The 12,700-nt window shown below is 38.6% G+C and overlaps 1 protein-coding gene across 1 annotated transcript in view; it reads left to right on the top strand.

Annotated features, from left to right (window-relative positions):
- The first annotated feature begins 346 nt into the window (after positions 1-346).
- Positions 347-12,700, top strand: part of LOC128049713 (bifunctional heparan sulfate N-deacetylase/N-sulfotransferase 3) — a 164,381-nt gene continuing 152,027 nt past the window's right edge. The window contains exon 1 of the mRNA XM_052642025.1: positions 347-1,369. Coding sequence (XP_052497985.1) covers positions 347-1,369 — 1,023 coding nt within the window. The remainder of the gene's footprint in view (positions 1,370-12,700) is intronic.

Raw genomic sequence — 12,700 nt, 5'->3', positions numbered from 1 at the left:
TAGGGGTAGAGACCTCTGTTCAGTGGAGCTCTTTCCTCTTTCCATTCCTCCTTTGTCCTCATTCAGATTTGGGAGAAGAAAAGATACGTTTTCTTAATTAGCAGACACCAATTCATCTGCCTAACAGGTTGCCACTTGTGCCAGTCACCAGGATAAAAACTTGCTCATTTTAATGCTGCAGATTGAATGTTTAATATTCTATTGCATCTTATTCTACTTTTCAGGCTATATTTTCTGTGAGTCCTGATCAAGTGACACGAATGTGCTGCAATGGTGACATAAACTATTGACTGAAACTGGAAAAGTATCGGAAACATCATCTTTTCTTTTCTTCTTTCATTTTTTTATGGTGCTTCTGTTGGAACAGTCTGAGGAAAGTATATGCAACATGAGTTTTATCATGAAGCTGCACAGACACTTTCAAAGGACAGTGATTCTGCTTGCCACATTCTGTATGGTGAGCATTATTATTTCTGCTTACTACCTGTACAGTGGCTACAAACAGGAAAATGAACTGTCTGAGATGGCTTTAGAAGTAGATTGTGGGGACTTGCAGCACCTACCATACCGGCTGATGGACGTGAAGCCAGCGAAGCTCTCTGATGCCTCGAGGACAGACACCACAGTCCTGGTGTTTGTGGAGAGCCAGTACTCATCGCTTGGTCAAGACATCATTATGATTCTAGAATCCAGTAGATTCCAGTATCACATTGAAATTGCTCCTGGCAAAGGGGATCTTCCAGCGCTTACGGAAAAATCTAGAGGCAAATATAGTCTCATTATTTATGAGAACATTTTAAAGTATATACATATGGACACTTGGAATCGAAGTCTTTTAGATAAATACTGTGTTGAATATGGTGTGGGTGTCATTGGATTCCACAGAACTAGTGAGAAGAGCCCACAGAGCTTTCAGTTGAAAGGCTTCCCTTTTTCTGTATACGGAAGCCTTGCAGTAAAAGATTGCTGTATTAATCCTCATTCTCCATTGCTTCACGTGACCAAATCTTCTAAGCTTGAGAAAGGTTCTTTACCTGGAACTGACTGGACTGTTTTCCAGATTAATCACTCAGCCTACCAACCAGTAATATTTGCCAAAGTAAAGACCCCAGAAAATCTGTCTCCTCCCATCTCTAAAGGTGCTTTTTACGCCACTGTCATACATGACCTGGGGCTCCATGATGGAATTCAAAGAGTTCTCTTTGGCAACAATTTGAACTTTTGGTTGCACAAGCTTATCTTCATAGATGCTGTTTCCTTCTTGTCAGGGAGGAGGCTCACTTTGTCCTTGGACAGGTACATTCTCGTGGATATTGATGATATTTTTGTGGGAAAGGAAGGAACAAGAATGAACACCAATGATGTTAAGGTAAGGCTGTTTATCTCAAAGTATGGTTCATCTCTCAGTAGGTTTGTCTAGGGGTAAGTGATTTCCTGGGACAGAGGATTTTTATTTTATTGGGAAATTCTTAGGCAAACTGGGATGAGTTGTCTACCTTCAGCTATTTTTGAGATACAGGGATATATCTCAGTCCTAGAACAACTAAGAGGATAATCCATTTTTCTCTGAATCAAGAAAAAAATGAAGAGTGTACTAAAGGATTGAGTTTGGCAGAGTCCTGAAATGCATTTCTGTGTGTAATCAAAGCTACAGGATAGAAACCACTCTGTTTAATTACTTTCCAGAAACTGTCTACTTCTGCAAATGATTATGAATCTGAGACATTAGTCCATTTAAATATGAAATCATGGTGAATTTGTTTTAATGAAAATAAATACTCCCACAAATTTTCAAGATTTAAAGATCTCATAAGTAGCAAGTTCAGATGTTTTGGGAAGTTAAATGTACAACTCATTTTCTCTTATTACTTTTTTTGAAACTCTGAAAATCAACACTACTAAATGTGGAGAGTTATGAATATACAAGCATACTTATTCACATACACATAAGGATTTACATTAATTGTCAAAATTCATTGAACTTTTGGTTCATACATGAAACCTAGCATGCAACATTTATATTGGATTAGATTTCTCATTACGTAAACTGCTGCCCTTAGACAGAAAATGATTATTTGAAGATAGTTGATTATCATTGTGAAGGTATTTTATTACAAAATGTGACTGGCTGTTTAATATTAATGGAATTTAAAATTAAAATGATCTACATTCATCTTAGTTTCACATTCAAAATGCCATTGGATTCTATCTCTGTTATACTACATATTGATTTCACATAAAAGTGAAAGGAAAAATTTGATACATAATTTTTTATTCTATACAGTTTTGACCTTTTGGTAAAATACAGAGTACTGAATCAGATGGAAAAAAAGTCTTGAAACTGCGTTCTTTTCTCCAGACACTAAGCATCTGGCAAATAATAGTAACGTTCATCACACTACTTAAATGAGCTAAGGATACCAGAAGGACTATTAAATGTTACCATAGGAGTGTGAAGACTGAAAAGGAAAACCTTTCATATTCTTGGTAATATTTTAGACTCTTCCTTTTGAGTCAATATAAATTAATTAATTAAAAAGTTGTGCTCAAGTTTTCATTAGTCTTTTGAAATAGTCTGTGAAAGTATAGCTAAATTAAAACTGAGCTGGTAGTTTAAACATTTATTATGTCCTTGAAAATTATAAACAATATATAATTATTTCTAATTTTTCCATTCTAAAATATTATGATAAAAATGTTTTAAGACTTTATATCTGAAATATGTCTTTAAAACTGCCAAAATATGTTCTTATGTCATTTAAAAATAAGATAGATAAATCTCCAAGTTTTTATGAAACTCTACTATATTCTCTAAAACTATGCAAAATGCCTTTGGTGCTGTTAAGGTTAAGCCATTTTTAAGTGGTATAAAAAACTAAAACTTTACTGAATAAATTCAGTAAGAATTTAACATTGTAAATATTTTATGAATTGCTCACATTTAGATAGGAATATACTTTCTAACCAACCTAAAGGCTTAAGAGAAAGTATGTTGTGAATTCTTTGATTTTGAACTACTAAGTTGTATCTGTGATTGTGTCTCAAAACATTGGTCTGAACATGGTCATTCACCCATTCATTCGTTCACTGATCCATTCTGTAGCTGGTTATTAAGCATGTCCTACGTGTGAAATATTTTGGGTGATACGTAGATAGAGTGAAAGTCGCTCAGTTGTGTCTGACTCCTTGGGACCCCATGGACTATTCAGTCCGTGGAATTCTCCAGACCAGAATATGGAGTGGGTAGCCTTTCCCTTCTCCAGGGAATCTTCCCAACCCAGGGATGGAACCCAGGTCTCCTGCATTGCAGGCAGATTCTTTACCAGCTAAGCCACCAGGAAAGCCCAAGAATATGGAGTGGGTAGCCTAGCCCTTCTCCAGTGACTCTTCCCAACCCAGGAATAAAACCAGGGTCTGCTGCACTGCAGGTGGATTCTTTACCAACTGAGCCATCAGGGAAGCCCAATAGAAAAGCGAAAGTGAAATAGAACAACAGAATCATACACCTTGGTCTTATCTCATTAGAAGAGAGGGTAGAGAGAGCACAGTTAGAGAAGTTCAGGGAGCACCTGGTTGGAAAAAGTGCTAAGCATCTTCCTGCTTAGCACTTGGTATCGCCGTATTACATGTCAGCCATGGAGTCAGGCACTGGGGACACAAAGGCTGATAAAGCAGGGCCCCCTTATTCGGTATACCGCTGTCTTGTTAGGGATGGGGTGGGAGTGGGAAATACGCAGGTAGCTTGCAATTCGGTGAGCGCAATAGTAAAGGTGCCGGTGTGGTCTTACGTAAGTGATGTCGTGTGAAGCACCTAGACTGTGTGCTACATACCAGAGCTATTAAGTCCTACTAAGCAGGGCAGATTGAGAAGGCAAATCTGTAGTGATAGGATGATTTGAGAGGCTGTAGCGACGATATTCTTGGACGAGGAAATGGCACCCCACTCCAGTGTTCTTGCCTGGAGAATCCCAGGGATGGGAAAGCCTGGTGGGCTGCCGTCTGTGGGGTCGCACAGAGTTGGACACGGCTGAAGCGACTTAGCAGCAGCAGCGATGATATTCAGACAAAAGAAGATTTCTTAAAACTAGGAAATGAGAATAAGGATGGAGAAGGAATGACCAATTTAAGAACTCTATAGAAGGTGAAACTGAACAACTTAGTAGTAACTGGGTCATTGGAGATGAAAGGGAATGTAACCAAGAATGACATTAAGACTTTTAGCATAGCTGAACAGAGTTTCCATATGGTCCAGGACTCCCTCTCCTGGGCGTATACCCAGACACATCTGTAATTCAAAAAGATACATGTACATGCACCGCTGCGTTCATAGCAGCACCGTTTACAATAGCCAAGATATGAAAATAACTTAAATGTCTGTCAACAGATGAATGAATAAAGATGTGGTATATAAGGACAATGGAATCTTATTCAGTTGTTAAAAATAATGAAATAATGTCCTTTGCAGCAACATGGATGGACCTAGAGACGATCATAATAAGAGAAGTCAGAAAGACAAAGACATATCACTTATATGCGGAATCTAAAATACAACACAGATGGATATATCTATGAAACAGATTCACAGACATAGAGAACAGACTTGGGAAGGACTGGGGGTTTGAGATTATCAGATGCAAACTATGATATGTACAATGGATGGACATCAAGGTGCTACTGTGTAACATAGGGAACTATATTCAGTATCCTGGGATAAATCATATTGGAAAAAATATGAAAAAGAATATTTATATGTACAACTGAATCACTTTGCTATACAGTGGAAAACACAATATTGTAAATCAACTATACCTAAATAAAAAAATTTTTTTTAGTTAAAAGATTTCTAGCACAGTTGAATAACAGTTGATTATTCCAACAACAAAGAAAGAGGAGACAGCAAGAAGGTCATTGGAAGTCATGGTAAAAATTTCAGTTTTATTGAGGTGCATCTGGGGCATATAGGTATACAGATGTTTAACAAGTAGTTGGCTCACTAGAGAAGTCTGGGTAGCAAGTGTAGCTTCTGAAGTTACCGTGCTGTGTAAGGGATGGTTCAAAGCAAGAAAGTATGTGAGATCAACCAAGGAAAATGTTTATAGAGTGATAAGAAAAAAAGATAAAAAGATTGAGTACAGAATCTTGAGGAAAATCATCTTTCAGAAAACAAGCATAGAGAGATAATCCCATGAATAAGAGTCCAAAAAAACAGTCGGAGATTTGAAAGGTATTATGCTATACAAGCCTTGGGAGTAAAGGGCTTCAGTGAGGCTGTGAACAGCAATATAAAATCTATTATCAGGGTCCACTGAGGTAAGAACTGGCAAGTTTCCTTTGGCAAAAGATACAGGTCACTGGGGACTCTTATAACAATCCAGGGTAACAGAAACAGAGCTGAAGTAAATTCAGGAGTAAATTTAAGGTTTAAGATATGAAGAAGGAGAGCATGGAATGCTCAGCAGAGAAATTTTGATATAAAAGAGAGGAGACATTAGCTGGAGTGTAGACTGGAGTTCAAGTGACCAGCCATCCTGGTTTACTTAGACTAGAGGCATTCAAGGCTACACCTCGGTCCCAGGCAGACTGGAATGATGGATCTCCCTAGCTAACTAGGGTAAGGGAAGGATATTTTCCTAGGAAGGAAGATCCAAGAGCTGGTGGTCTAAGAAAAGGTCATGGATGCAGTGGTTAATAGTCCATACTTAACAGAAATATTTTCATCAAGCTCTTTTATTGAATTATTACCACTAAAAAAACAATATTATATGGTCCCTATTTTATGTATTAGGAAAACTGAAAGGAATGTGAGGAAATTGAAGGTGACGTACTGTGAAGGTTCTTACAAAATTAGAAGGACGGTGCATATCACATAAATTTTAACAAGAATGCTAATCACTGCAAAAGTGCTTTTTTAGCTCACATGGAACAAAAAAACTGTTTCCTCATTTAATTGGGAGATAGGAATTAGCAATGCAGTGTCAATGTTTACCTGCCTTGCTATTGAATAATATGAGCACATTTCCAAGAGCCTCAAAGCTAAGAAGAAACTGTGACATAGCACAAAACACATGACTCTTCCAGAGGAAGAGAATAAATAACAAATCTAAGGGATTGTCTTCATTAGTTACAGGGCTATGCCACAAGCCACAGCCCTTAAAGAACCAAAGAACATACTAAATAGTTTAGACATTAAAATATGCTTCATAGAGGCAGTATTACGTTCAGTAAAATTGAAGTCAGGATGTGTGTGTGTGTGTGTCTGTGTGTGTGTGTGTGTGTCTGTGTGTCTGTGTGTAATTGGTCTATATGGATAAGACATGTCTCAAATTAACCTTGGGCTAGTTTTGTGATGTTAGAAAATTCAAGTTCCTAGTGTTCTAAGATCTGTCCTCAAACTTCCTGAGACTAGTGGTTCTGGGGGGGAAAAAGCTTTTTGGAGAAGGAAAGTGATATATAAATAGATGCTTCTCCCATTAAAGCATTTTGAAGTTCTACATGAAAGCCCAGCATGATGGAGTGAATACTAACAATTTAAATTCTCTCCTAGAAGAATGAATTCACTCTTGGCCTAAGATTCATTATACCTTTAGACTCAGACCACACCATGTAACATTTTAGCCCTAAGATAGATGGGAAGTGGAACGGCAGAGGCTCTGGTAACAGTGGTCTTATGGGTTTCACTGAACTCTGCATTTGGGCTCTCAGCAGATAAAAGAGCCGCGCATCACTCTCACGGCTAGTCTCTCCCTCCTCCTCTTTCTTGCACACACGCTCTTTCCGATTTTGACAGACTTTCTAACATCTGTGAGAGAATGAAGACCCAGCCCGGCCATGTCCCAGGCACACTGAACAGGGGCCTGAGCATGGGTAGAGGGGCTCAGCAACCTCCCCTTGTCACAGAACCCTTCCTTCTCTTTCCTCACACTGCACTCTTTCTTAGTTTGGCTGTTTGTCGATTGCCCCTTACATTTCGTAAGTGGCCTCTTGAGAGGACAGCTCTTCAGTCTTTAATAAAATGCTCTGAGTGATTTTATCATTTTTCTTGCTAACGGAAGGTCCCAGACCGCTTAAGGCAAAGAAAGTGCTGCAAACAGAAGTAGGAAGCCGTAAAGCTTTGAGAAGTCAGAGTATCAGGCTCAGAGGACAGACCTGGCGGGCTCCTCAGTCGTGCAGGGGGGCTGACACCCCGGAGGCTGAAACTGGAAGCTTCAGTGAAGGGGAGCTTCATGCTGCCTGACTTCACCCTCCGACAAGAACCTTCCCTGCCCCAACTGAGGTCAAGCCAGAGGCTTCATAAAGTCACTGAAAAAGAACCTACATGCCAGATGTTTGCAGGGAAAAGGCAACTGCAGTCAATTGTTCTGTCCTAAGAAGAAATAGAAGGGCAACAAATTTCTCCAGATAGTTCCTACTGACAGTGCTCTGGATGGATGTCAAGACCTATACCAACCTTTTTCCCCCCATAAACCCATATTTCTCTAATTCCTTTCCATTATCTCTGATGTTTCTTATCCTGTATTTGCTAATATCCACTTTAATTGCATTATGCTCTGGAAGCATGTGTTTGTTTGATACCAACACTTTCTGTCTGCTAGAGTCACTGTATGACTGGATACAGTATTGCCTATAACAACATATATTGTACAATCAAGGTATATCTATTAGCTCATCTTTGTTACCTGTGTTGTTCAGAGCTTCTATAGTCTTCCTGTTTTGATCTCTTTTTTTCTTTTTTTTTGGATGAAGGAGAAGGAATAAGTGTACTAACTGATGTTACCAAAGGTGGTATGTTTAATTCTCCAACTCTGATAGTGGATTGTAAATATATCCCTGTTTTTCTGTCAGTTGTTACCTTGCCTACTTTGAAGCTGTTATTTAAGTGTGTGGTTTATACATATTTATATATTAATTTAATATTTTATTATTCTATGGCTACCTTAATAATAGTAAAGCTACAATCAGCTTTTTTTTGGGGGGGGGTACTATTTTAAAATTTTACTTTATCTCATTTTTATATTTGCTCTATCTTCTCTCTTTACATTATGAATCAGGTTTGAAAACAACTCTCTATGGGATTTTCCTATTTATCTACTATGTCAACATTTGTCTTTTAATTGTTATGGTCAGTGTACATACACTTAAATATGATTATCAATGTATATACAAGTAATTTCAGCTATCTTATTTTGTGCTTTATATTTGTCCCACTTGTTCTGTGTCTTCTTCTCTTTCTGTCCTTTTTTGCTTTTACTGTCTGCTGCTGCTGCTGCTAAGTTGCTTCAGTTGTGTCCTACGAGGCTCTGCCGTCCTTGGGATTTTCCAGGCAAGAGTACTGTGGTGGGTCGCCATTGCCTTCTCCAGCTTTTACTGTCAGTTTCCTTCTATTTTCTACCCATTTGTAGTTTGCTATATATATATATATATATATATATATATATATATGTAGTTTCCACTGTGGCTTCTCCAGAAATTTAAACATATGTGCTAAACCAGTGCTAATATAAATAATCTTACACCTCAGTCAACAAGTGCTGGCTACGTTCTCTCCAATCATGTCTTTTCCTTTGACTGATGAGTCGTTCTTTTTTCTAAATTTATTTTATTGAAGTATGTGTGCATGCGTGTTAAGTTGCTCCAATCATATCTGACTCTTTGTGACCCTATGGACTGTAGCCTGCCAGGCTCCTCTGTTCATGGGATTCTTCAGGCAAGAATACTAGAGTGGGTTACTAAGCCCTCCACAGGGGATCTTCCTGACTGAGGGATCCAACCCATGTCCCTTACGTCTCCTGCATTGGCAGGCAGGTTCTTTACCACTAGCACCACTTGAGAATCTGATTTACAATGTTGTGTTAATTTTTGATGTATAGGAAAGTGATTCAGATATATACAGATAGATAGATGTATCTATATGTATATGTTCTTTTCTGTTATGGTTTGTTATAAGATATTAAATATAGTTCCCTGTGCTATACAGTAGGACCTTGTTGTTTATCCATCTTATATAAAATAGTTTGCATATGCAAATCCCAGACTCCAATCCTTCCCTCCCTGACCACTCTGATGCGCCATTCGTGATGGATGTTAACTGCATTCAATTCAGTCACTCAGTCGTGTCCGACCAACTCTTTGTGACCCCATGGACTGCATGCCAGGCCTCCCTGTCCATCACCAACTCCTGGAGTTTACTCAAACTCTTGTCCATTGAGTCGGTGATGCCATCCAACCATCTCATCCTCTGTCGTCCCCTTTTCCTCCCACCTTCAGTCTTTCCCAACCTCAGGGTCTTTTCAAATGAGTCAGCTCTTCACATCATGTGGCCAAAGTATTGGAGTTTCAGCTTTACCATCAGTCCTTCCAGTGAATATTCAGGACTGACTTCCTTTAGGATGGACAGGCTGGATCTCCTTGCAGTCCAAGGGACTCTAAAGAGTCTTCTCCAGCACCACAGTCAAAAACATCAATTCTTTGGCGCTCAGCTTTCTTTTTATAGTCCAACTCTCACATCCACACATGACTACTAGAAAAACCACAGCTTTGACTAGATGGACCTTCATTGGCAAAGTAATATGCTTTTTACTGTGCTGTCTAGGTTGATCATAACTTCCTTTCCAAGGAGTAAGCATCTTTTAATTTCATGGCTGCAGTCACCATCTGCAGTGATTTTAGAGCCTGAAAAATAAAGTTAACTGCATTGTGTCTTTTAATCCCAGATGTAGACATTTTGCTTTTACTATCATCATGAGTTAATTAGGTTAGCCTAGTCCTTTTCAACAGGTAAGCCAGAGTGATGTCATTAACATACAATTCAGATCATGTCCTTCTGCCTAGAACCCCCCAGTGACTTCCAGTCTCAACCATGATAACTGCCAAAGTTCTTAGTCTCCTCTGCCCTCTCTGAAACTCCCTGATCACGTCCTTCTCTGCTCCTCTTCACTCTAATCCCCTCTACGGCCCTTGCTGTTCCAGCTCCCGCTTCAGGGTTTCACATGTGCTGTTCTTTCTGACTTAAATGCTTTTCCCCAAATTGGTTCATGGCTCACTTGGGTGTGAGCTAAATTGGTTCTTCCTCACTTCTTTCAGGTCTCTATTCAAATGTCACCTTCTCAGTGACATCTTCCTTGACTATTCTTTTTAAAATTTCAACCCCCAAGCCTTCTCATCTTTTCCTGCTAATTTTTTTCCCTGAAACTTGTGATCAGCTATAATGTGCTGAAACTGGCGCACAAATGCCCACCAGGTCAACTGTATACATCTCTTCCCAGCTTCAATAACATTGCCAGTAGTTTGGAATTTTGACATGAGGGTAGTATTACCACAAAAAAATGGTAAATAATGCAAATTCAGGCTTTTTTCTTTTCAAAGAGCTGGTCTTAAAGGTTTACAGCACACCACTGAAAAGACTATATGATTGCTTATTTTTGTTGGTTTGTGACTTTGGCTACTCAAATGTAAACGCTGTGGGGACAAGATTTTCTCTTCTATCTGTTCACTGAAGTATCTCCAGCATCTGGAATTGTGCCTGGCTCTTTATATACCTGTTAAATGACTGAATCACGTTCTTCGTGGCCCGAGTATTGGAATTTCAGCTTCTTCTTGGAGCATACCCTTTAGATGTACCTTTAATGAGTGTATTCATGGTAAACTCTCTCCAATTTTATGGTATGTAAATGTCTTTATTCACTCTTGTCTTTGAAAGATAGTTTTATTGAATTTACAGAGCCTACTTGATGGTTTATTCATGTATAAACATTGCTGCTCATGTTTGGAAATATAGGGCTCCCTAGAAGTCACCTGAATGTTTGTGGTGGTAAGATGTATTAGAATCCCCCTGGACTCTAATTGTTTTATAGTTGTCAAAAAAGTTAGGCAATTTAGAACTGTTGTTGTGAATGTTTATGAAATGTTTCTCTCCCTTTCTTTTAGTTTGGTAGAATTTATTTCTAAATTTGATATAATGTGATTTATAATATACAGGAAAAGACTCATTCTCAATAATATTGTCAAGGTCAAATAGCCATAGTGCTAGCAACTATGAAGACAATTACATGGAATAAATAATTTTCTGAAAATAATTTTTGGCAGTAACATGGGGAAATAAGAAAATACTTTAGCAAAGGGAAAAACTTTTGTATCCATATTCTACTTCTACTTACATTAATTAAATTTGCTACATTGTGAAATGGAATGTATCTCTATTATTATTAATATCAAGGAGACATTTGTTATACAATGACATCCTAAAAGAATGAGTTCTAAATTATTTAAAGGAGACAAAATGCTATTTCTGAACACCACATGAATACATAAACAGAATATCTGGTGACTGCTTACATATTTAAAGGTCTGATGTGGTGACTCCACCTAAGCAGGATAAAGAGCAAGACAATCATAGGTGGTACGAAAGCTCCACCAGGCAATGACAAGCTTGGGGATGAGCAGGAGATGACAAGAGGAAAACTCTGAGTACAGATTTAGGTGCTAGAGATATTCAGTCCACTTCAGAAAATCAACATCTACTCCATCAAAGTGCTGTGATAAGGATTTCAAGGGGTATATTGATGAATAATGAAACACTATTTTTTATAAAGAAAGAGAAGAAAGGACAAAATTTTACTGGGTTCTTCCTTCTTTGGATTGATTTTTCAAATATTGCATGATTCTTAGGATTAAATCAAAACATAAATGGATCTTTTTTTTGTATTTTGATGGCTTATAGGTCCATAAAAGATGCAACTATTTTATAATGATATGTTTAGGGGTACTTAGTTAAGTTCAGTTGCTCAGTCGTGTCCAACTCTTTGCAAACCCAGGGACTGCAGCATGCCAGGCCTCCCTGTCCATCACCAACTCCCAGAGTTTACTCACTCATGTCCGTTGAGTCAGTGATGCCATCCAACCATCTCATCCTCTGTCATCCCCCTATCCTCCCACCTTCAATCTTTCCCAGCATCAGGGTCTTTTCAAATGAATCAGCTTTTCACATCAGGTGGCCAAAGTACTGGAGTTTCAGCTTCAGCATCAGTCCTTCCAATGAATATTCAGGATTTCCCTCCCCGGGACGGACTGGTTGGATCTCCTTGCAGTCCAGGGGACTCTCAAGAGTCTTCGCCAGCACCATAGTTCAAAAGCATCAATTCTTCGATGCTCAGCTTTCTTTATAGTCCAACTCTCACATCCATACATGACTATTGGAAAAACCATAGCCTTGACTAGAAGGACCTTTATTGACAAAGTAACGTCTATGCTGTCGAGATTGGTCATAACTTTTCTCCCAAGGAGTGTCTTTTAATTTCATGGCTGCAGTCACAATCTGCAGTGATTTTGGAGCCCAGAAAAATAAAGTCCGCCACTGTTTCCATTGTTTCTCCATCTATTTGCCATGAAATGATGGGACTGGATGTGATGATCTTTGTTTTCTGAATGTTGAGCTTTAAGCCAACTTTTCACTCTCCTCTTTCACTTTCATCAAGAGGGTCTTTAGTTCTTCTTCACTTTCTGCCATAAGGGTGGTGTCGTCTGCATATCTGAGGTTATTGATATTTCTCCTGGCAATCTTGATTCCAGCTGGTGCTTCATCCAGCCCAGCATTTCTCATGATGTACTCTCTGCATATAAGTTAAATAAGCAGGGTGACAATATACAACCTTGATGTACTCCTTTTCCGATTTGGAATCAGTCTGTTGTTCCATGTCCAGTTCTG

The sequence above is a fragment of the Budorcas taxicolor genome, chromosome 6 (assembly GCF_023091745.1).
Source record: "Budorcas taxicolor isolate Tak-1 chromosome 6, Takin1.1, whole genome shotgun sequence".
NCBI classification, from domain to species: Eukaryota; Metazoa; Chordata; class Mammalia; order Artiodactyla; family Bovidae; genus Budorcas; species Budorcas taxicolor.
The sequence above is the reverse complement of the archived record's forward strand: the minus strand, read 5'-3'. Positions and strand labels throughout refer to the sequence as shown.